General features: G+C 41.5%; 1 protein-coding gene across 2 annotated transcripts; it reads left to right on the forward strand.

Moving 5' to 3' along the window:
- On the forward strand, positions 1-24,648 carry LOC308115490 (importin-13-like). Of its 2 annotated transcripts, none has more exons than XM_080473046.1 (23): positions 1-69; positions 498-584; positions 6,218-6,343; positions 6,423-6,779; positions 7,483-7,736; positions 10,672-10,824; positions 11,761-11,902; positions 12,186-12,352; positions 12,640-12,760; positions 13,177-13,324; positions 13,410-13,591; positions 13,764-13,790; positions 14,006-14,140; positions 15,404-15,556; positions 15,963-16,043; positions 16,141-16,278; positions 16,992-17,088; positions 19,205-19,257; positions 20,819-20,885; positions 21,038-21,096; positions 21,203-21,292; positions 21,478-21,659; positions 22,230-24,648. In XM_080473046.1, exons 2-23 carry the CDS (start codon positions 516-518, stop codon positions 22,324-22,326), a joined length of 2,898 nt encoding a protein of 965 aa, XP_080329172.1. In that variant the 5' UTR covers positions 1-69; positions 498-515; the 3' UTR covers positions 22,327-24,648. The 2 variants fall into 2 exon arrangements, with proteins under 2 accessions (XP_080329172.1, XP_080329173.1); XM_080473047.1 differs by having other exon boundaries at positions 10,672-10,812.
- The last annotated feature ends 1,073 nt before the right edge of the window (positions 24,649-25,721 follow it).

Here is a 25,721-nt window from a genome sequence, read left to right on the forward strand (position 1 = left end):
CGGCGGCGCAAAGGCATAAAAGCGGCGGAGAGCTGGCAGCATCGCCTCATACCGTCGCAGGACTGAAAGGTGTGGAAATACGTCTTCTGCGGCCAGCATGTAGCTCGTCACGGGAACTAAGCTGTTGATAATACTGTCACGCTCTGAAAATACGAGTATGACTGTGCAGCTGTCGGGTGTATTCAGTGCTCGGGCAGCGTCAAGTTACATTGCTACGTTAGCCGCCGTTAGCACCGTGTAAATAGCCGTTGCTATAGCATTTCTCTATGGTGCAGGTTAGCCTGCCCGCAACTTAGCGTTAGCTTGCCGGTTAGCCTCTCGGGTCATACATAAACCTTTAAACAGTGAAACCGGGTTTTTCTTATTTTATTAGAAAAAACGCTCACAGTATCGACCAGGACCGCGGAAATATGACGTGGGGGAGACACTGGTGATGAGGTGGAATTTTAACCGTGGCTGCTTTTGAACGTGTTGCCCCTTATTTGATCGTTTGACAGCTCTGTGTCCGCGGAGATATGGAGACGCCGGGGAGAATAGCAGCCGCTCCGGACGACCTGGACTTCACGGTGGAGAACGTAGAAAAGGTGAGGTTTTCTGTGTTTATTCAGTTATTTATTTATTTATTTATTTATTAAATAGATCAGTCTGTCCATTTCCACATCACCGACGGACACTCCACCAAGCGGCGGTGCTTGAGAGGGGATAACATCGGGTCATCATCACTTTCCTTGCACCCACACGTTATTACATCAACACTGATCGCAACATGGATTTTGGATGGTGAAGCAATTATGTTACATTTACAAGTTGATCTCTAATGTTAAGGATAAGGATCTGGTAAAGATCAAAATAAAAGGTTGCACCCCGCCTCGATTTCGCAGTGCCTGCCCATTTTGATTCTATTTTATTTGGCCTGGTCTGTTTTGTTTTTAGTTGTTTTTTTCCCTTCTTCTTCTCTCATGTATTTTGGGCTCTGTGCGGATGCATGGCTATGTTGGCTGCAATGTTGTTGTGCTGAGTCTCCCTGCTGGGTGGCCGATGACTCGGACACACAGGAGGCTGGGTGGGGAAACAATGGAGAGGATGGAGGAGTGAGAAAGGTGCACCCGGAGAGGAGCAGCGCTGATGTGATGAGATAGATTGGGGGTGAGGTGAGGGTGGGAGGGGTCGGTGTCTGTGACAGTGCCAGTAAAGAAAGAGAAGAGGGTGAGAGGAGGTTGGCGATGCGACAGAAAATATTGTAGGGAGAGATGCACATTGCTGTCAGCTAAAGGTCTGGATTATCTGGTGGAATTCTTTTTTTAAAAATTAACAATAATATTACACAGTACGCATTGGTTTTATTTGTAATGTTGGAGACATTGTTGTCTTCTAATTTGTCGTCTATATTTTTTCAATCTCAGTATGTATAGTGAAACTGCATATTCATTGAAACCTGGGAGAACCGTAAATAGTTTGCTATTCATGTCTGGAAATATCAAACAGCTAAGCTTATAGGTTTAAAAATGTTCGTTTCTGTATGCCATCGAGATGTCTAGGCTACATCTATCCATCTTTTATACTTGCTTTATTCAATTTAAGTTGGCAGGTGGTGAAATTACCTGGAGGCAACAGTGAAAGTGCAACCTAACCTGCTATAATATCCTAAGATAGCGGAAACTGTATATGTTATTTTGGTAAAACGCTCATAGCAAATTTACAAACCTCCTGATCCAGTGCCATTGCTGTAATTAGCCAACAAATCAAGATGTTTTTAAAGTACTGTATTTAGGATTATCATCTGTGATGTCATTGCAAATAACAGTGCGTGGGGGTTTTGTGGAGTTTGGAATGCTTTTTCAGACCATGACAGCTTGCATCACCATTTGGTCTTTTCCAAGTGATATTGTGGTAATCTTATTAACTGACACAACAAGGCAACCAACATCTTAAGTATCATTCGTCATGAAGAATTTGAGCACTTTTATATTTATATCTTTTGTTGATTTGGTGATGAGATATTGTTCTGAAGATGGACTTTGATTACAAGGTTTATGGACTTTTTTCCATCTAAGAGTCTTTTTGTTCAATGTGTGGAATTTCTCACTCAACACAATTTACAGATGATGATTGTTCAATAGGTTTAGTGAGATGTTGAAGACAAAAGATTCCTTTTGAATCGAACATTCTACATTAAGCATCACCTCAGCATCTACATCAGATCCCCAGCTTATTGCTCGTGTTGTTGCTCTCACTGGTAATTTAACATTTCAGTGCTTATCAGTGAAACGGCAAGTAGTGCTTCTCTATAAGATCACTGGAAGCAACCACAGCTGCTAAAGGAATGAAATAAAAAAAGATTGGGAGTGCAGAGTTGTCACTTTGGTATAGTGGGTGGGGAGTGTGTAGTTGTTGTATATGGTGGTGGAGATGATGGTTCCTGGCCCAGTCTGTGTATGTATCCAATAGAAAGCTCTTTGTTCAGCCTCTGGTTGATGCAACAAAGTACCACATTGTCAGAATCTTTCTGTATAATAAGGGACTTCGTACGCTGCTTCACATTTCCGCCCTATGATCATTAGATTCAGTCACTGTCTGCCAAGCAAAGGACATTTTTAGTGGGAATTCAAATATTGTTGAACTGTGATTTTAGGAGTTTTGTCATATTGCATCTCTCTTGAGGCCTATGGCCATCATGTTTACAGAAAGATCCACAACACAGTCCTGGGTCAGGCCATATCAGCATTTTACTCAAGGGCACTCAGACAGGGGTGACTTCTGTTACCATTACTTTATGGAGTCAGGCCATTAGCTACACAGGATGCTGTTCGCAGGGGGCTATCAATATCCATTCAAACTTTAGATACCCGATTCCCAGTTTACGATGTACTTCTGCCATTTTGGCTCTTAATGTTAAAATATATGTGAATGCAAGATCTAACCTATAGTCATTTTAAAGAATTTAAACATGCAGGTCAACTACCTGGCAACTCTCAAACACAACAGGACAGCACACTCATGCTCAAAATATTGACTTGGTCATTTGAAGATTTTGGTGATCAGTAAAATTTGATTCCCTCCACTTTATCAATGAACATTTACATTTATGTAGATCACGTATGTATGTTTAATTTACAGTTACAACAGGAATTGTTTTTGAATTTCACATTGAAAAAGGAAATTGGTTTGCACATTAAGACACTTGGTGTGAGGGATTATTTTATGTTCTTATGGCGGGATTTCATCACTATTGGCAACGTGATTTTCTTAATTTCTGTCTTGGCTGCGAGCTGTCAACAACCACCCGCGCACACTCTCACACAGACTATTGTTCTTTGTTCCCTCATTAATCATCATTCCCCTGCATGCCTTTGATTCTCACAGTTTTTGCACAGTGTCATGATGGGTCAGTAGTGTGAGGATGTTTTTTCCATCACAGCACCTGCACTCCTGTTCCGTTATTGCAATATGCCTATGAGTGGTATTCCTAAAACATATCAAAATATTGTGGTCCAGGTCTGCTTAATATAAACACAAAAGTCCAGAAAAGGTGTGTATACCCATGCACGTTTGCTTCTTAAAATGATTTGCATGCTCTCTATTCAAACAGCAAGATGCTGCAGCTGCTTTTTAAGTCCAGCTGTTAATGTAGATCTGCTTTGTACGGAACATTGCATGTATTCAGTTTATGAATTTGTTATCCTCTTCACACCTTGATATGCTTCATTGATGCCTCAGAGATTTGCATCGTTTAGGTATCATATATTTTTTTTTTTGTCAGCACAGTTCAGGAAGTACACTCCAGTTATTCACCCAGGTTTACTTGTGAGTGTAGAAACGTTTTCAGCTAGATGAGTGGTTATAAGTGAGAGCAGATGGTGAAGATGTTTAACCAAGCAATGATTTTTTTTTTTCTTTCTTCCCCTTTCCTCCTTTGTAATGTTGAAAAACAACTGTAAGGGAGGCTAATGACCTTTGACAGCATCTGCCATAAGAATGTCATACCTCAGGTGTAGGCAGGTGGTTCAAGCTATTTGCCACCATCTGTGAGTTCAATTAGTTGCCTCAGCTGCAAGTACAATCAAAATCTTTTGTTTCCATGGCCATTTTTTGTCATTTTGAATCAAACCCACTTGAGAAATTGCATCATCTGATTTACATGAAGACTAAATAATCAGTTTGATGTGTGGGTTCATGTGCAACTAAACTATTATTTGATTCAGGCGGTGGATTATTCCCATAATGCTTTGCGCTGGGACATTGGCTTTTGTTGACTATTTCTCTTAAAACGCGTCACGTGCTGAGGTAAGGATAATTTAACCCAAGTTAGGGAGACTTGATTAGGACTCCATTTGGAATAATGATCGATGTAAATAACCCCTCTTGAATGAAAGTTTCTTCCGAATAGACCCTATGGGATCAAATCTCAACAAAAGACTTGTTTACATGAAGCACTTTCGTTTTAATGAGACTTTCATTCTGATTAATCGTATCCATCTAAACATAGTTTCTGAGGATGACCATGTCCTTTGCCTTTTTTTAAAAAATAGTTGACAATAAACAAAAACAGTTAGTCAAGACAACTGCTGAGGTGTCTGGTGTGACTCATACGAAAAGACAGGCGACGGTTCTTTGTGATAAGATAAAAGCTGCAAACTGAACAGACTGTTTAGTATCTTGTGCTTTGATAATAAACCCTCCAAAGTGCAGATACGCTCAGACACAGCACTGTTTGGGATTGGATAAGGAGAGGTCTGCAATCACACAGTGGACTGCAGTAATGATCCGCTGCTGCTTTGAACTCTCATCACAGCCTCGTTTACAGACGGTCTAGTGTGGAGCTGACTAACAAAAACCGTGCTAATGCTTTTCACAATTGAGGCATCACGATGATCCATGGTGCCAAATCACAACACAACACATTTATATTTCAGAAGATCTGTGGAGCAGGTTTTCTACAGGAATCGTTGCTGTTGGAAATGCCTTGTAGAGTTATTTTTGTCTTTTCTTTAGTTATTGTTTCATACTTTGCAAAAGTTGTTGCTGGATAGGTGACCACAGAGATCTGCCTGCCAAGAAAAAGTCACGGCCACGCTTCTTTTATTATTATTCATGTATCGTATCTGTTCTATATTCTGAACATGGACCTATAGCTCCCTTTCAGACTGAGCTATAGAAATGGTATCTGACTTTCTGTGAACACGGGCTTGTTAACATCAAGCCAGCCATATTTAGAGTCTCATACAGTAAGGAGAGACTGATAATTGCCTTGGAGGATGGCAGACGTGGAGAGAACACCACCAAAGACCTTACTTTCGGGAAGCACAGACACTATTGAGGTTTGTTCCAGGTGTAATTGTACCATTGCACATTGCCTATTAGAGCTGCTATGCAATGTTTCTTTTGTCTTCTCTTGGTAAATGGTATACATTTAAAAAAAATAATAAAAAATTAAATAATTAATGGGAAGAATGTTGGTGTCCAATGTAGAGGAAGACAAGGGTGAAGATTAAGTGTTGAGTGATGGGATGGAAGTAGATGCGCTGTTTATGTTACAGGAGGGTAGATGGATAGAAGAAACGGGAGAATGACTGGTAGAGGAATTGATGTGAGCAGGCTTTGGGGGAAGGAAAGCATCAGAAGCTCAGTCAATAGCTTTTTTTTTTATTATGTTGCCTGGAAAACACTGCTGGCAGCCAGTGGTTTTTAATTCAGTGTGTCTCTGAGTGTGGTTATATGAGAGACGGAAGGAAATAAATAGAAACGCTTGAACATTATTTCTAGAACTATTATGATTTGAGGTCTATGATTCTTTACTGTTCCTTCTTCCCTTTCTTCTCTTGCCCTGGCATTGTCATCTGTTTTTGTCTTTTCTTTGGTTTATTCCTGTTTTCCCTGCACTCAAGTAATCAAACTACTCGGAGTACTGCTTTCAGGTCAACGCTTTCTCAACTGTTCAGGCAGCTTGTTTACTACGTGTTTGTGTGTTTCCGTGTGGAAACAAAGGCTCTTTACTTATAGTAACCATCTCTTTTCAGTAAACAACAGCTCCTGTGTATTCTGTCAGCTAGTGTTTTGTTTTGTTTTTTCACTATTGTGATTAAGCACACTGTAGTTGCAAACTTCAGTTACTTTGTTCAGAGGAAAGTTGTTTGCTTTCTTCATGTTCAACCCTTCTGTAACAGGTTCTGTGAATCTGTCAGTTTGATAACTGTGTTATCCCTCTCTGTATTCTTAGGCCCTTCACCAGCTGTACTATGATCCAAATATAGAAAACAAGAACCTGGCACAGAAATGGCTAATGCAGGCACAGGTCTCACCTCAAGCTTGGCAGTTTTGCTGGGCTTTACTGAGCCCAGATAAGGTACAGAACACACTTTCATCAAGGCACAGAAATACAAATCATTTTGAGTCATTTGCGTTCATATTGTTGTGTCTCACAGGTGCCAGAGATCCAATACTTTGGTGCTAGTGCACTTCACACCAAGATTTCGCGGTACTGGTCCGACATCCCCACGGATCAGTATGAGTCTCTGAAGAGCCAGCTGTTCTCCCAGATTGCTTGCTTCTCCTCTGGCTCCAAGATGGTGCTCACCCGGCTGTGTGTGGCACTGGCCTCTCTGGCACTTAACACAATGCCTGAAGCCTGGCCCGGTGCTGTAGCAGAGATGGTGCGGGTGTTTCAGGAGGAGGGCGGAGGGGTGGATGGGCGGGCACGCTGCCTGGCATTGCTGGAGCTACTCACTGTGCTGCCCGAAGAGTTCCAGACCAGTCGCCTGCCGCAGTATCGAAAAGGACAGGTATGTCTACATGCACCACTGTCTTCCTCCTCTACAATCACCTACTTAATTATCACAGCTCTCATTTTGAAATATTCTTTTCATTATGTGTGATACCTCTCAAACAGACGTAATTTGCTTCAATGGGAAATGATTTAACGCCCCATTACTAATGTTTTTTTCTTTATTGAAGACTAACAATTTGAATTGTGGTTGTGGTCTGGCTATACAATTCTACTGAGTAAACATGGGTTATTTTCTATGTAAATAAGTTAATAAAGCCCCCCCTGTGATTGCAAAAAAAAATTTGGAATCCATGCATTTTTAATGGAAAAACAACCATACAGTGTATATATAATTGCTATGAATAGGTTTGACAAGGTATACCACATATGTCAAGTTATTAAATAAAGAAATAATTATTTAACCAGTGTTGCCAAAATATAAATAACTCTGCAACCGCTAATCACTGGTATACTATGTGCATGGATAAGAAAAATGTAGTAAATATAGAATAACAGTGAGCTAATGAGATCCAACTTGTAACCGATCAAAAATGAGTCTAGCTGGGAGGAGAGAGAATAAAAGATGTTAAAAATTGTCTGACTAAATTACAATCGGTTATGAAAAAATATACAAACACTTGGAATAATTCAAACCCACAGCCATCAAGTAGACAAATACAGCATGCATGAGCAATATTCTCATGGTAACATCCTTCTAGGTTCGGGGTGCCCTTGGTCGTGAGTGGGGCTCAGTATGTCCCTTGCTGCAACAACTGCTACGGAGGACAGACAGCCCAGGGGCAGTGAAAGCTCGCGTGCTGCGTTGCTTGTCATCATGGGTGCTGCTGGATGTGCCCCTCAGCGAGAGCGAAGGCCTGGTGCACGACTGCTTCAGTGCACTGCCTGACCCAGAGCTCTTTGACACAGCAGTGGAGGCAATAGTTAATGCCATCTCACAACCCGACTCCCAAAGGTATGTGCAAGTGTTTGCCAGGGTGTACTCATGCCAACTCCCGAAAAAAACTAATCTACTGGCAAGAAATAGTAAGGTTATTACTTGTAAGCTGGTCTTTGATATTAACTTGGTAAATTACCTTGTAGCAAAAATGGAGTTAAAGGTAGAATATGAGAGAATGAGAGCAAAGGGGGGGAAAGATGCATTAGCCAAAGCCAGGAAACAGACAGGGTGGGCACTAGAAGGTCATCAGGGAGGGGGGAAGGGAGGGAAGGAGGGATTGATACAGGGCAACTTGGCAGCCAGGGGGAGGAGAGCAGCATTTTTCGGTTGGCTGGCGTTGCTATGGCTACAGTGCTGGGGAGAGATGTCATCATGCCTTGGTTGATTCAGACACCGCAAGCACCCATTGCCCCTCCCCAAGAGAGAGGGGGAGTGGGAGGGAGAGAGAGGTGTGACGGGATGATGCAAAGAGGAGAAGGAGGGCAGAGGAAGGTGTGAAAGTGTGCAAGAATAAAAGACTCCATGCCTCTGTGTTGATACACTGACTGGGTGGGGGGTTTTGTTGGACCTATGTTACTGCGGAAAAGTCAATTTAAACACACTAACGTGTGGCGCAGATGGTAAATATGAATAATGGTCCATGAGGAGCAGGTACAATCCTCAGTCCCCACACAACAAAAGTGCTTCTTTTCTTTCAATTTCATTTCCAGAGACTGTCCGTGACTAGTCAGTCACTTATTTTTGTTGACGTCTACTATGGGCTTGTGTCATGTGCATGTTTGATGTTAAGTATCCCTCACATCCTCCCAGAAGTCCCAACTCTCATCAGAAGCCCCCTTGAAATATGTTTGGCCATTATTTTCGTCATTGCATTGTATGATTTATGGTGTTGCATTGAGAACCTACAGCATGTTGTGTGTGTAGTCTAGCCATAAGATCTTTTTTATTTTATTTCTTATCATGCCCTGAAAGTCACTTGAGGTTCAGCTTCCCCATCCTGTAGGTTCCCTTGTCATTTTTAATCTCTATTTGAGCTTTTTTTTTTTTTTTCCCAGTCTACCTCTTTCTTGTGCGCTTCCTTTCCCCTTTTCTCATCTCTCACCGTCAGTACTAAGCCCTCCTCCGTCTCTTGTTCTCTCTCTGTTTAAACACATTACAGTCAACTCATTTGGGGGGATGCTATTGGTCCAGCTGCATCCTGTTGCCAGGCAACCCATTTCCCCTGTCTCAGAGTGTTGCAGTAATTGCAGAGGGGATCAGAGGTGGGGAGAGCGATATGGGGGTGGGTGGGAGGAGGTGGAGTGAGAGGAGAGAAGAAAGGAGGAGTCAGGAAGGAGGCAGCGTGTATAACAGGAGGACGGGAGCAAAAGAGGAGATGTTGTTGCTGTCTCAGAGGAATCTCTCCGATGAGTGTCATCTCTTATGAGGGAAACTGGTGAATGCATACAAATGTATTCTGCTCTTTTAATCCTGTCACACACGTGCCAAGCCCCTCTCTCCTGAGCTAAGAGTGCATGACCTGCATCCACAAAGCACCTTATTAAATATGAATGATCTTCTGAGTGCAGTCTGCCATGCACAAGCATACACGGAGTTACTCACTGAGTTAAGTGCAGTTCCCGGTGCTGCTTTCACAGATTTACTTAGGCAGACTAAACACAGAGGATGTAGGCCAGTAGACACACAGGTATAGGAAATATGAAGGCCAGGTTCATACATATCACATCTCAGCAGGGACGAGCTCTCTCTTGAAAAAGCTGAATCAGCATGGGATCCTGACAGGGGAACTTGGCTTCATAACTCAGAACCATGGAACAGGTACCTGAGCTCATAAAAGGGGCCGAGGGAACTAAGAATAACGAATGTTTCCCAGGAATGCAGTGGGAGATGCATTTAACCTCCTGAGCAAAAGGTGCCTTTTAGTGTCAGTTTCTTTTTCAACATCCTCTCCTGTACCTATACTCTTCTGTAAAGGCTAAAGGACATTATCAACATTGAGGATTTGCTGGTTTGACTTCTTTTGTTTTCTTAAGGACTAGACTATAATCACACAAAAATGCCATCTGAAGGTGTGACTTTGTATCTTTCCAATACATTCTTCTACAGTCTGTGAGTTTAAAGTTTTAACAAATGCTTAATGAAAATATGATCAGCTCACAAAACAATGGTAGTGCAATATTAGCTGCTGATAAGTTGTATTTACTTATTTTCTTCTTCTCCACATTTGAGCAAATTCATACAACCTCGTTATGTCATTGATAAATATTCATTGACCTGGACAGACTTATTTATTGACATTCTCATGAAAGATACAGCACAGCCAACATACAACAAATCCCCTTTGGGACTCCCATAATTTGGTTTACTTGTGGTGCATTCACAATTTATACATGCAGACGATTTACTTCCCTGTACACACGCCCGTCATCTCGAAATGTCAGTCTTTCTTGGTTTCATTAAGGATGGCGGGCGGAGGGGGGCTATGTTGTCTGATTTTGTCACTTTAGCCCATCTGAGTCGAGTGTGTCTGTGTGTGGATCAGCTCAGGCATGTGTTTTAGCCAGAGTGAGGGAATTATAAATGGCTTAGACAGCAGGAAGAAGACAGAATAACAACTGACAGCAGTGAAGCTGTGAGAAGGAGCTTTGAATAGATTTTCTGGTTCCCGAGTAGATGTGTGGGATTTTTAGGGTGGGTGTGCTGGATCAGAGGTTGGATTGACATGAACTGAGATTTGATTTGAAATAAACACTTGTCTTGAGAAACGGCAATAAATATACCAACCTAGCTGCGAGCAGTGTGAGTCAGTTTCATATCCACCACTCGAGGCTTTCTGCCCTTGTAACCTGTATTCTTATGCACTATACTTTTTCAGACTAATTTATACAAAGGAAAATGAATCCCTAAATGTTTATTCCATTATTTCAATGTCTGTTTTTTGGCTTTACAGATATGTGAACACTGTGCTGAAGCTGGTTCCTCAAGTGCTGGCTCTCCAGGAGCAGCTCCAAGAGGCTGTTCAGAATGGAGATATGGAGACTTGCCATGGTATCTGCCGTATCGCCGTTACACTGGGAGAGAACCACTCCAGGTGTGCTTTTGTGTATGTGCCTGTGTAATGATTTCAGCACAATAATGAATAAATGAATTGTGATTTTTAATCTGGTATTGCAGAGAAAATCAGCAGTCTTTATACCTGCCTCAGTTTGCTCACATAAATAATTCAAATGAAACAACAGTATGTTCAGCCGTAGGACTGGATATTAAGTCTTTTTAATTCACTTACATTCTCTGCACTCATATTTGTATTAAAGGCACATTTATTAATATATAAGTAAGTAGCTAAAACGAAATGCATTTTTCAGAAACTCTTATTCCACTAGAACTGTTGCTCTAATTATAGCCTCTAACCGAACTTTTACATTAGTCATAATGTTATGGCATTCTTTCACTAGAGAAATATCTCATGAGACACCAGATACCATGTCACACCTTTTGTAACTATTCTACAGTGAATTCTAATTGTATAAAATAAAATGGATTCGAATTGCACACAACAATATAAAGTTAATCCCTTAGAAATCAGTGCATAGATTATGACTTACATCTCTGATAGTCTGATAGAAATATCTCCACAATTTCACTTCAAGATCAATTAATTGTTCTGTGAATTACATGTTCACAGATGAAGTACCAAAAGCATGGACCCAGCTTCTCTGTTTTCATGCACCAAACATCTACAACTAGCTGTTTAGTTTACTCAGCAGTCCCCCCCACTTGATTTGCATTTCATGTCTTAATGTGTTAAAAGGCTACCTTATGCTGGTTTCGTCGGTTTCATAGTAAAATCTGGCCGCTGTAGTGATATCTTGAATTGCGTTTTAAAATCTGTGGCTTCATGGTTCACCTTGTTTAATTCCTGAAGACAGCGGACTACAGGATTCTGTAGTCATAGTATACATGTTTAGCTGCCATGTCACCTTTTCCCTCTTTCTCTCTTTTCACCCATCTCTCTATCCCTCTCTGGAACGCTCTCTAGGACTCTGTTGGAGCAGGTGGATCACTGGCAGAGCTTCTTGGCTTTAGTCAACATGATCATGTTTTGTACAGGCATCCCCGGCCACTACCCGGTCAATGAGACCACCAGCTCCCTTACACTGACCTTCTGGTACACACTTCAAGTAAGAAATGCAAAAATCAAACCTTTGACTGTCACTGACTATTGTGTGTTTTTCCTGTGCACTCAGCTCGCCATCAAAAAGTCCCTATGTTATGACAATGACTACATTTTACTTATTGAGATAGTTTTGTTGTTAGAATTTGGCTTTTTCATTAAATGAATCATCTCTAATTATGGGGTGATTCTAGTTACTTATTTAGAATCTTAGATATTGTACAATGTGTGTAAATCTGAAGGAAGATTTAACTAATCATTCTCTTACGTTGCCATTTTTCCCATCTTAGGATGAAATCATGAGGTTTGAGTCGGATAAGCGGTCGGTGTATCTGCAGGTCTACCGGCCAGTTTATTTCCAGTTGGTAGATGTTCTACTTCACAAAGCCCAGTTCCCCTCGGACCAGGAGTATGCATCGTGGTCCTCAGATGAGAAAGAGCAATTCAGGATCTACAGGTGCTTAAAATCTTTTCTTGTGTCGTGTGTGTGTGAGACTCTGTTTTAAGATTTGTTCATGCCTTTTTCTGCTGCTCGTTGTTGTGTGGAAATGTTTCAGCAAAGGTCTGAGAGTTTCCGTCAACACTTGCTGACTGGATGATTGGTCAACACATGAGAGTGTTTTTCTCTAACAGATTCCTACCGAAGTGATGCTTGAGCAAACGAAACCTGAATGGCAAATAGATAAAAAGAGGAGCTTTTGAAATTACTTGCCTCTAAATTGTTTGTGCACATTTGTCCTTCAGGGTGGATATTTCAGACACACTCATGTATGTGTATGAAATGCTGGGATCGGAGCTGCTGAGTAACCTGTATGATAAACTAGGGAGACTGTTGACTAATGCTGATCAGCCCACATCATGGCAGGTTGGTGAGATACACACACACACACACACACACACACACACACACACACACACACACACACACACACACACACACACACACACACACACACACACACGAATGAGAGCTATTTTTGTTTATTTCAGTGTTGCACAGAAGTCCTAACTGAACATAGGCAATGCTGGATTTAAGAAACAATTTTTTTAAGACTTGTAAGCACTTGTGTTCATATTGACTCCGAATATTCATTAAATCAAAATGACTAATCTTCCTCAGAATAGAGTTAAATGCATCATCGCAGGACTGAACAGTTGCAGCATCTTCTAACTGCCCTTTTTCTTTTCATTACATTCCAAACCTGTTAATTTTTTTTCTTCTGAAAACAAGACAATGTTGCTTCAACTCACCAATTCCTTGTCTTTTCCCTCTTCCTCCAGCACACAGAAGCTTTGCTGTACGGCTTCCAGTCCATAGCAGAGACGATAGATGTGAATTATTCTGATGTCATCCCAGGATTGATAGGACTCATCCCCAGAATAAACATCAATAACGTCCAGTTAGCCGACACTGTGATGTTCACGATAGGTGAGAACTTTTGCAGTTATATCAGTTTAAGGGGGTCAACATAAATTCTTTTTCCGCACTGTCTGAATTGTCGATGTTTCCCCAGGCGCTCTGGCTGAATGGCTGGCAGATCACCCAGTGATGCTCAGCAGTGTCCTGCCCTTGGTCCTACAGGCTTTAGGAAATCCGGACCTTTCGGTTTCCTCTGTCTCCACGCTCAAGAAAATCTGTAGAGAATGCAAATATGACCTGCCGCCATTCGCAACAAACATTGTCGCTGTCTCTCAGGTGCTTGCACGTTCAAATACAGCTGAAATTATTTTTTTGTTTTTTTCTACTCGTACTGGGTTCCAGAAATATTTGCTTTTGATATAACTGCCATTGTATTATTTTAGAATGTCTTTTTATTGCTATTTTGAGAATGATTTGTTGTGCTTGCTCTCTTTTCTTTCTTCTCCAGGAGGTGCTCATAAAGCAGATCCACAAGGTCAGTATATGCTGTTTTACACTCGCACTCAGTTTACATCTCTGCACTAATGTGACATTAAATAAGAATTACCGAGAAGGAAATTATGGAACATGTCTGCAGCCTGTAGTTTGGGGTTGGCGTGTCGTGAACAATGCGTTTGCTGCATCTGTAGGAAAATTGTGTTTACCGCCGACCTAAACTGAAACAAAACTTGTGGTTGTGTCCTCTTGCAGACGAGTCAGTGTATGTGGCTGATGCAGGCGCTTGGCTTCCTGCTCTCTGCTCTCCCTGTGGAAGACATCTTAAGAAACCTTCACTCCCTGATCACTCCCTACATTCAGCAACTGGAGAAGCTAGCAGATGAGACGGTACATACACACAGCCTCAGCTGGACTCAGGCCAATATGAACAGGCCTTGTGTCTGTGTGGTGTCACTGCAGTGGAACATTTCTCCGCGGGACCAGATTGGATTTGACCCTGCACCATGGGCTGGTGACTCACATGGAAGTAGCAAAGACACACTTTCTCTCGCTCATGTGGTAACACATATGACAGGACGATAAATACCGAAGTCGAGGGAATGAAAGTGCCCAAACCAACGATCGTGCTGTCGGTCATGCTTTTACAGTGTGTGAGCACACAGTCATCCAAAGGGAAATTCGTCACTCTGGTTTGAATGTCACATCTACAGGAGGCTACTTTTTGAGATTCTTATGCTGGATAGAACAAATATGGAACTGGTCTCATCTAAAAAAAATTGTTTGATATTTACTTTCTGCAGTGGGAAGTTAAATTTCCCTCAAACTGTGGATAGATTGATTGTAAATGTCAGGTTAGATAAAGATTAAAATTTCTCTGTCTGATTCGGTCTAGGTTCACCATCCTCCAGATAAAACGCACAAAATCAGACACTGTCTTATCCACACCTCACTCCCCGTTCACTTATTGTTTTCTGGCTGGCTTTTTTATATAGGCATTACATCAGACTAGGAAATCAGCTGGTGAGTGTCCAGCAGAACAAATACTGGCACCTAGTGGGGAGACCTTAGGGTTACTATACACAATGAGTGACTAGCCAATATGTGGTTCTGGATAAGAAATAAAATTGTCAAATTATTCTGTTATGGTTGATAAGCAGGAAATGCACAAATATTGTGTTGTGGTATTGACACTGTTGAAGATCCTGCAGCAACTCCAGTCTCTTTGTAGTCCTTGGTATGTGATGCAACGCCATGGATGCAGAGCTTCATTTTAATACTGCCAGTGAAATCTGAATTAATGTTTTTAACTTGGGGAGATGCTGTTCTTGTCGAATACAGACCCATTGGCCTGTATGAGACAAGAAATACATTTATTTTTATTTTAGATCTGATTTTACATATCGGATTTGAAAAGAATTCTAAGACAAGACATACATTTTTAGATCTTTGTGCTGTTACCTGATACGAAACAGCCTGAATAATACACAAGAAATGCTTGCTTTGAAGATTCCAATAAATTGTAAACACGTCCGTATATCTATTCAACACTATTTTTAATTCAGTAGATTGTGGAAGAGGCAAATGATTTTGTTCTCTTTAATTATTTAATTGTTGTTGGATCTTGCTTTCTTTTTTTTCTTTTTCTTTTAGCCTAATCCCTCCAACAAGTTAGCGATCATCCACATCTTGGGACTGCTGTCCAACCTGTTCACCACGCTTGACATCAGCAAGCAGGATGATGAGTCAGCGGACAGCTCAGCACCACCTGTCAAAACAGTCCCTCCCACACCTGGACCAAACCCGGTCAGTCACCAGCATTTTTCCCAGAACTCTGTTGATTCAGTTGAACTGTTCATTTGGCTGTTTTCAAAAGGCATATTCATAACTTATGCACAGCTTAAGGGCTTTGTAATGTACTACACTGCAGATTAAAATACATGAAAATCAGTGAAGCAGTTGTTCTCTGCAGCCATATTGGCTTCATTACCCACCATCCCTCCCGCCTCCCCCTCTGACTGTATCAACTTCCTCTCGTTGGATGCATTACAGTGGCCGGCAGGGAAGTTTTGCCCTGTTGCTCAACCGTAATCATTGGTGATTCTGCCGATAGGCGTGCAGTCATGTATAAATGTTAAGAGTACACTTTTTTCTTGTCCATGGCTTATTTTGGTATTTTTACTTGAGTTTAATGACGTCTGTTGTGTTGCAGGTGGTGGTGGTTTTGCAGCAAGTTTTTGCTCTCATACAGACGGTACTCGGCAAGTGGCTCAACGACTCGCAGGTTGTCGAGGTAAGTTGTGATCGTGCGGCCACACACTGTCAGACCATAACTCTGTTGCAATTGGTCCACATAATCAGATATGACATTTCTACATGATGTCCCTCAGGCGGTGTGTGCCATATTTGAAAAGTCAGTGAAGACTCTCCTCCATGACTTTGCACCCATGGTTTCCCAGCTAAGTGAGATGCTCGGGCAGATGTACAGTACAATTCCCCAGGCCTCAGCCCTTGACCTCACACGACAGGTACACACTCATCGTCCCGACGAGCACTAACTCACTTAATTTTCAATCCTCTTCTTAAATGCAAAAACAATTAAGAGCTTTGTCAGAAAGGGCGAACAAGACAAGATAATGAGCTTCACAGCATTTGAGTGTAATCGTAATGAGAACACAACTCACGTTTGTGAGACTTTAATTTACTAAAAAGAATTTACATTTTAAACTCGCTCAACAAAGTTGAATATCACAAAATAAATAGCAACTTAGTGTAATTTCAGTAATAATTAATCATGATCTTTTCTTGTTTATTGTCCAAACTGACAGTGATAATCTAGGAAACCCCATTGTATTTTCTGAATTAACTGGCTGTGACTAAGGTGCACAAGATGGTAAACCATGTTTCTTCACTACAGCGTGTATTAAATGTTGTCTCAAAAAGTCTTGGTTTCTTTCATGAAGGTAACATATGAAAATAATACTGTTCCACGCAGATTTGATATATACTCAACGTCATATTTTTACAATAACGATTGTAACTGGACACAGATTTTTGGGTATATTTGTTCAAATGAGGAATTTCAGAAACTTAATGACTTTTTTGGGGGTTAGTATGGCACATGTAAGGATTTTCTCTGGGTTTCTTTCTTTTTTTTTTTTTTTTTTTCTTTTTTCCCCTTGGTTGTGTTTGGGTACAAGTTAAAACAGCTAGTGTCTGATTGGACGACTTTCTGTTTCAGATGGTGCATATCTTTGCCAGTGAGACGGACCACTTCCCACCCATCAAGGCTCTGTTTGAGCTGGTTACCTCGGTAACTCTGTCCATCTTCCAGCAAGGTAGGGGGTCCAGCAGAGGCGGGAGTGTCAGTGCTGTGAACTGTTTCTCTTTAAGTAAGCAGTGGAAAGATTTTGATGATATTTTATCACACACACGTATATCCTGGTGCAGCAGAGGAAAGATCTTCAAATAAATGTAAGGGGAGAAAAGTACACTGCATTCATATCATGATGATTTATCCGTCACTTATCACCCTAATTGTACATTCTGAATTTTCTGTGACACTATTAGACATCTATTGTTGTGAAACAGATTGCAGTACATTTATTCATGGATCACCCTCCTTTTGGTACGGCATGCACTTACACCAACCAACTGCCGCCAGATTTTGCTACAACAATGTAGTGTTATCTTAAAACAAAACATAAAACACTTCCATGATTACTGATACATGATTCTCCCCACAGACATCATTATAACACTTCAGCCGGGGCCTCATACACTCAGAGGTCCCAGTTCTCACAGCTGACCTTTTAACATTCAACATCCAGATCTATCAATGAATGATGAAAGTCAGAGTGTTCTGTCTGCGTAACGAGAAGGCAAAGTCTTAAAATAATGACTTTTGTGAACAAAAACCTTTTTCCTCACCTACTAACAATTTAATCATTTTCACAATGTCATTATTTAATTTAAACCTATGAAATGACTGTGTTCTTTTGTTTTCTGTTTTAAGTGTAGTCTGCATATTCAATTTCTTAATTAAATTCTTAGGGGTTTTTTTTGCATTAAAAAAAAAAAGTGCAAGTTTTACAATCTGCTGTGTTCAAGGCCCTTTGACCATTTTACAAAATGCAAGTAGTTTTCAACGTTTTGTTTGTCTGCAACCTTGAAGCCATGCTAATCATTAATGAGACTGCACATCGTCATTCACTAAACGTGGTCCTGAATTTCTGTACCAGGTCTGTCTGATGCTTTCCATCCCTTTGTGTTGTCCCTTGTTCCCTTTCTTCTTTTCCTGCTTCAATGCTTCAACTGATTAAGTAATGGCTGCCTGTCTTCCTGCTTCTTAACTCTTTTTTTCTGAGCAGGTGCTCTTCAGTAGACAGTACCAGTACAGGATACAGTCACAGTATAAAGGCCACTATAGCATATTGAGTTGTCTCACATGTAAAAAAGCAGAGAGGGCCAGCTCAATAGGATTGCAGCCACTGCTGCAGGATTGGAGTCGGGCTCTCCATCACAGCCCTTTTATATAAGCTCCTTATTCTCTTGAGTGGTTGTATGTGCATGAGGGCCGGGGGGGTTGCGGATTGAGCAGGAAACTTGTTTGGAGTCTGGGAACAGCCAAAGCTGGGCGCTCACTACAGACGTTTGTTCTGTCTCATTCCAAGTTTGCTGTTGGAGTTCCTCCAACACCAATTCACTGTAAAAACCCAGAAAGACAGGAATTTCTTTGTGGATTTTTCAGCTCAGAAGCTTTCACAGAACGTGTGTGTTTTATTTGTGCATCACTTGCAGCCTGTATTGCAATGCTCTCGCAAGTGTTGTAGTTTGTGTCCAGCATAAGGGAGGAAATGATACCAGAGCCTATTATGAAGAGTGTGATTCTTACCGATGCTATAAGTTCACCTTTGAAGCAAAGGGGATTTCATTGACCAGGGCTGAATGGACCCTTTACAGTCACCTCCTCCTCTGAGGCACGCCGTTAAACCTGCGAGGAAACGTCTGCATGCGAGCTGATCGCAATATTGCCGGCAGTGCCTCGTGGGATGGAGGTAAAAGAGGGTTCATTCAGGTTTGGTGCCTCTTTTTATCCAAACTGTAACAGTAACAGAGGTGCCTCCTGGGTTCCCACTCCAAACCCACTTTTATTTGTTTTAGGTTTGTTCTTTTTCTCTCGTTACTTCTTTCTGTTTTCTTCTCTCCAAACAGACCCATGTCTTTGTCTTATGCCTGTTTTGTGTTTTTGGTTGGTCTCTTCCTCCAAGACTCTGCCAAAGCTTCATAAGCCCCCCTTTTCCCCTTCGTTCCTTACTCACATGTGAATTATTTCAATGAAATATTTTTAGTTCTCTTTTATTTCCACATGACTGTTGAATCTATTAAGTTGCTGTTTGTATATTATTCTTATTCTCTTATGATTTCTTAAGTTTCATCTTTATTATATTTTAGGACCCAGGGATCATCCTGATATTGTTGATTCATTTATGCAACTCCAAGCTCAGGTGTGTTTTTGGTTTCTTATTTCATTCACTTTGGGTTTCTCTCTCTTTCTACTTACTCACTGTTTCTCTGTCTTCTTCTCTTTCTCTCTACCTCCTGTTCTTTGTTACCGGGCCCTTGGGTGTCCCATCACATAGGCGAGGCAGTGGAATGACGCACATGAGGAGGGACGTTTGAAAAAGAGACATTTGTCTCCCCTCAAACGCTTTTGATCCTAGCAGTCATCTCATCATGTAAACAATCATCAGCTCATTAAGGGATCTCGTGTTAGCCGCCGAACCGTCTAATCAGTGTTAGATGTTCCTCAAGCTGTGCTGCGCAAAGTACAGATAACACAACAAACTTGTAGATTTAGTATTCCTACTTGTACTGTTTTCAGAATTTACTTGAGTAACCCAAACCTGCAGCGCTCTTTAATGGTCTGCTTTGTCAGGTGGCATGTTCTCGCTGTCGCCGTGCTCTCATCACACAAAGACTTCCTGTGGACGGATGACTAGATAGATTTCATAGGATAACAGTCCTGTCTCACAGAAAGCTGTCTAATCTTTCAATTAATTACTATTTAAATGTATTACACGGCTGCACAGGCTGCCGAGAAAAGCAAATATGAGCACTCGTGTGAAGTGGACATATTTAGCATAAAAATCCACTATCAGAAGCACTTAAGTCTGAGCACTTAAAGCTTTTTCCTTTTTTCCTGTAAAGTCAACATCGGGGCACGTTTGCTCCTCTGAAAAACATCAACACTCTCACAAGCCCCCAATGAATATTTCACTTGATGCGGTGCTTTCGGGAAGATGATGCAACAGAGTATTAGCGCTGTGGTCCCAGGTGACTGGTTAGTCTCGAAGCCTGATCCTCCTCTGAAGTCATTCCAGCCCAGAGCCAATCAAAGCCCAAATGAATTAATATTCAACTAATATTAATCAGTTCAGACAAATTGGCTGATGGCTCTTCTGTTTTATTTTTTTGTCTTTCGTCTTCATTCTCCTTCCTTTGTTTTTCTATCTTTGGATAGATCTGACCTCCATCTCTCTTCCTCCCTTTCCCTCTCTCCCTCTCCTCTCCTCCATCCTGAATGAGTTCATTATTATGAGATGAGTTGTCTTTCTCTTTATCTGCACATGTTAATGAGTTACGCACTTCTTTTGCATATTCAATCCGGTCAACTAAAAACAAGGAAAAGTAATGTGTCGAATATAATTGATTTTCAAGAAACAAAGCAAAAACCACCATTGCCTTTAGTTTGACTTAAGTTCCAAATGATTTCAAAGTTTGATTTTTTGCAATTTGTTTGTTATACCTGCTGAGTTCTGCATTGGAGGATCTCTGAATGAGTTTGGATATAGCTTTTTTTTCTAAACAGACGGAGAGAGCACTAAAGCCTGGTAGGCAGATCTGGTCCCAGTCCTGTGTTGCTGTCAGATCCGACTACCAGGCTTGGCGGGTATTGTTTATAGCAGTATTTTGAAGGAGCTTATGCAGTGGAATGTGGTGATGCATTGCCGGTTGGGTCGGGCTGACAGAAACATACTCTGTTTAATGCCTTTATCTGCCTCTTAGGCCCTCAAACGGAAGCCCGATTTGTACTTGTCTGAGAGTCTTGATGTGAAAGCGGTGTTCCACTGTGGTAAGTTTGCACATATTTTATATAAGCGTACATACTTTATACGCCTTTGTGCTGCAAACTGTCTGGTTTTTATTACTTGACAGCCCTGTGCTGGAACTGTTGTTGTTTGACATCAGCCTTCAGTCGTTTCTGTCTCGCTCTCTCACTTGTAGGAGTTCTGTCACTCAAATTTCCAGAGGCTCCAACAGTCAAGTCAACGTGTCTGTTCTTTGTAAGCTTATATGCTCATGCAAATTTTGTCGTCTTGCACATATTGATTGAATGAGGCATTTCTGCTTAAATTTGCTGAGTGTTCTTTCTTTTTTTTTCTTTCTCAGACTGAACTGTTACCTCGCTGCTCCGATGTGCCTCCACTGGCCCAGGTGATGCAGGAGGACGGCAAGCTGTTAGTTCAAGCTGTCTTGGAGGTGAGACGCAACATGTTTATGTAGCTCAGGATGCCAATGCAGGCTCCACCCTGGACAGGTCCGCCACAGCGCCACCATATCATAAGTCACACTTCAGATTAATGTCTCCAGCTCACTGATCCTGTAGTTTGCTCTGTCATCTCAGACGTGGTCCCTTTTGTTAACGTCTCCTCTGCTCTGCTCAGGGGATTGGGGGTGGAGCATCTCGAAGTCTGATGGACCACTTTGCAGAGGTGCTGTTTTGTCTGAACAAGCACTGCTTCTCTCTGTTCGCCGTGTGGCTGAAAGAAGCACTGCAGCCACCAGGGTTCCCGTCAACACGAGTCACAGCCGAGCAGAAAGACAACTTCTCACAGCAGATACTCAGGTAAGTCCTCCATCCCTCATGGATCTTTTACGTGTGTCAGGCTAAATATTTAGCTGCCTTCGAGGTATTATACTGTTGGTTTTATTTTGAGAGAATTTACAAAAATCATCCCCCGCAGCGACGACTACCAAGCAAAATTGGTTTTATGAGCACATTCTATGATAAACAGCATCTTGGTTCAGTCGCTCTCTGAGCGCTGAGATAATTTCTTTTGTCAAGATTACTTATCGTAGGATCAGTGTCCATTCAAAGAGAACTTCCACTTGTCTGCCATCACATTGACAATTTCTTTGTTGGAGCCTTTCCTTGGTTGTTGTCATCGTCATACTCATTTATTTGCGTTTGTTGTGATACAGTCATGTTTTCTGCGATAATGCATGCATAGTGATCTCAAACAAGGCACGCTAATGGGTTTACAAAAGATTGCAGGAGTTTTTGAAAAGAAATCCTGCAAATTTGGAATTTGCATTAAATATTCAAAAAAAAACAAGTTCCCCTTCACTCAGTAAATGTAACATTGACCTCGTAATTGTTCTCTCTTGTCTCTGTTGTCTCCTTTCTACTGTGCAGAGAACGAGTGAACAAGAGGAGGGTAAAGGACATAGTGAAAGAGTTCACCCTCTTGTGCAGAGGTCTCCATGGTACAGAGTACGCTGCTGAATACTGAAACTCTACCCTCTACCGTACCATAACTCTGTCCTCAGTGGGAAAACAGCTGGTTACCACAACGACAAAGTTCTCTCCGACTCCAGTGAAAATATCATGAAATGATTGTAATGATAACCCACCCTGCCGCAGGACAAGACATGGAACCATTCCAGCACAGACCTGCCAACGGATTAAATGACGAGAACTGATGTCCCCGGTAACTTTAGAGACGCCCAACTTCTCCACCCCAATGATTTTACTTTTCTGTTTCAAGATCGTTTCCCTTTCCCCACATCCTCCTCCTCCTCCTCCTCCTCCTGTTTGAAGGTCTCTTACTTGGAAGAGGTTTGAGCAGCACTCCCAGCATGCTGCCTCAGGTCTTCTATCTCTGTCTTGTTCTGCCTTTCTAGATCTTCCTGTGGTTCCTAGGTAGGTTGTTTCCTATGGAGTCAGAGCTCTATGAAAAATATCCATCAATGCCTAGATCTTTATATTCACTGAACATTTTTAACAGGCTTTGACTATTTAGCAGTTGTTTTGTTTATTTTTGCCAGCATGCTCATTAGCCTCTGGTTAGCACAGCTATTCAGTTTTTAACCATGTTATTTGTATGCATTTTAGCACTTATATTATCATAAGTATTTGTGCATTGAGAAATATTTTTGTGGAGAAAAGCATCCATATATAAATCCTCATGATTCTGTGGGCATTCATTCTTTTTGATAGAGATCTGACTTCGTAGTTTCCTGGTGATTAGCGTCCATATGAAATGGTAGTGGTATCGTACGTAGCTACTTGACACTATTTTTTTCAAAATAAATCAAAAATATATAAATGTATATGTATACACATATATATAGTGGTTGTCAGTCCTGTTGCTGCTAAATGGAAGAGAAAAGGACCAATGAAAGGATAAATACGATGTTTTTTTTAATCTCCTACTCGTGCCCCTGTGATTTCTGCATTTGCCAAATTATCACTAATTGATCGGATTTTTATTTTTTGTTTGTTTAAATGAATGCCTTTAGGGGGTATGAGTGGAGACGGTAAACTAGAAACAGCTCAGTTCTTGATTTACAGAGCTGTACCTCATGTACATACAATCCCATCCAGTCACACTGCTGTCTCCTCGGCTCGTGGAGAGAGGTGTTCATGCAGTGGTTCCTTTTAAAAAGCAGGACTGTGGTGAGCGAAGGCAGGAGTGAAACATGGATCTTAGTAGCTAGCAGCAAGATAAAGGCACAAGATGGAAATTGAGACGGGAACTGAGCGTTTGGAGGAATTTATAATCATGACGGTGGACTGCTTAGTCACTGTAACCGTGCAGAAATATTAATCGAATTGTGCATATTAACAGTTATTGCTGAACACTTCTGTGTATTTGAGTGTGTTCCTAACTGTGTGTATGTATGAGAAGTCGTGTTAGAGCACAGATGTATCTTTTTCCACTTGTTCAGTGCACTTATATTGGACCTACAGTACACATGGATTATTTACTTCTGTCTTTCAAAGGACCCGTTCTTTTCCTCACTCTGTCACCTCTGCTGCTCACCAGCAAACATATCCATCACTCCGTTATGCCTCCTCATCATTTGGATAGTCATTCTTTTCTCCTCCATCATCTCTCTGTTATTGACACCAACTACTGCTCTTAACAAAATGCTTGTGAACAAGCCACCCGGAGTCCTTTCACCTCATCTGGGTCACTGATTTGGAGAGGACTGAGAAGGATTAGAGAGTTCAGTACCAAAATGTAAAAAAAAAACCCTCTGAGAAAGTTTTTTCCTTTTTTCTTTTTTTTTTTTTTTTGACACCGACATTCTGTGCTTACCCATCATGCCTCGGGCACTCATGGCGAAGTGATGCGACGGCTATAACGTACACTATCTAGTGAAACAGCAGTTACACTCAGCAATGAAATGTACTTTTTGGTTTCTGATAAAAAGAAGAAAAAACTTTATCTCAGTCTAATCCTTCTGTCTTATCCAAGGTGCCTGCAGACATGTAGCATGTATGTGTTTTGTGGTTTGGGGTTCAGGGGACAAACACTCTCAGTGTGTGATAGACTGCAGAACGATGTGGCGTTGGAGAGAGAGCCGAGGTGGGAATCTGCTCTGGAGGAAGCCGTTCTGCTTTTGGACTCTGTGGTGAACTGTGAATAACTTGATGTTCAGACACTGATCCCTGGTCTTTATTGTGGTCTTTCTTCCCCCCTGAGGTGTGAAAATGAACATTGTTACAGTTTAATGAACGAGTTGTAGATGAAGGAGGGGAGGGAGCTTGAAATGTAAATTTTTTTTTTTTACCTTGGTTGTAATTTATTAAATATATCTAAGATTGCAACTTCTCTGTGTGTGAATAATTTTGATTTCATTCGAGTAGTAACAAAAGAGTCGGCAACATCCAGCAGATCATTTTTCATGACCCGTCAGACAACAAAAGCATCTGCAACCAGTCATGTAACGGAGAAATACTATCATCCAGTGCAATGTGCTGGGAGGTATAGGAAGTACAAAACAAGTAGGCCTCGAGGTTATTGTGACCCAGACAATTCACAAGGTCAATTTTTACTTATTAGTTTTTAAAGAGTCAGACTTCCAGTCAACAGACTGAGCCACATCCTCATCACATTAGACAATCAGATGCACGTGCAAGCTAATCAGCAGCATCACCACCATCCTGTGACTTCAACCAGCTAAACAGTAAAGTCATGCATCATGTGACATTAGCGCCACCACTGGCACACACAGTGTACTCACAGAGAGCTGCAGGACTGAAGTGAGGCAGGAATACAAAAAGAGAGGTCACAGTACATTGATGCAAAAGACTCATTTTGACAAAATCCGTGGAGATTCCTTTATGTTCAAAGATTAAGACGTTCTCACCCAGATCATTGTTTACTGCCTCTAAGGCTGCGAGGCCCGTCCCCATGAGGTCCACCTCAAACACGGCCTGCGGTCTGATGTCCACGGTGAAGGTGGTGATAAATGCACTCCGTCATGCTGTCATACAGAGACTCTGTGAGCGTCTTTACATCTTCTTCAAATTTGGACATCTCTAGTCCAGACTGGGGCTGAAGAGGACACAGATGGATGGCGTCAGGACACATCTGACTGAGGAGGGATTGTCTCTTTTTTTTAAAGCTTGAAGTGATATTCAGGGTGTTTGAGCACGTGTTGACACCTTGATGCAAAACCTGCGAGACATCTCCACTCGAGAGACGTTTATGAGCCCGGCGTGCTTGCAGATGGACACAGCGTTAGTCGACCAGGCAGTGGAGAAGTTCAACCTGGAAATTTCACATTAAGACAAGCAATGTTTGTCTTTTTACAGATTATTAGGAATATTTTTTGTGTGAGTGTCGGCCTGCACACACCAACAGGAAATGTCTTCGAGCCTCGTATCAGTGCAAAC

The sequence above is a fragment of the Lipophrys pholis genome (assembly GCF_963383615.2).
Source record: "Lipophrys pholis genome assembly, chromosome: 10".
Lineage (NCBI taxonomy): Eukaryota > Metazoa > Chordata > Actinopteri > Blenniiformes > Blenniidae > Lipophrys > Lipophrys pholis.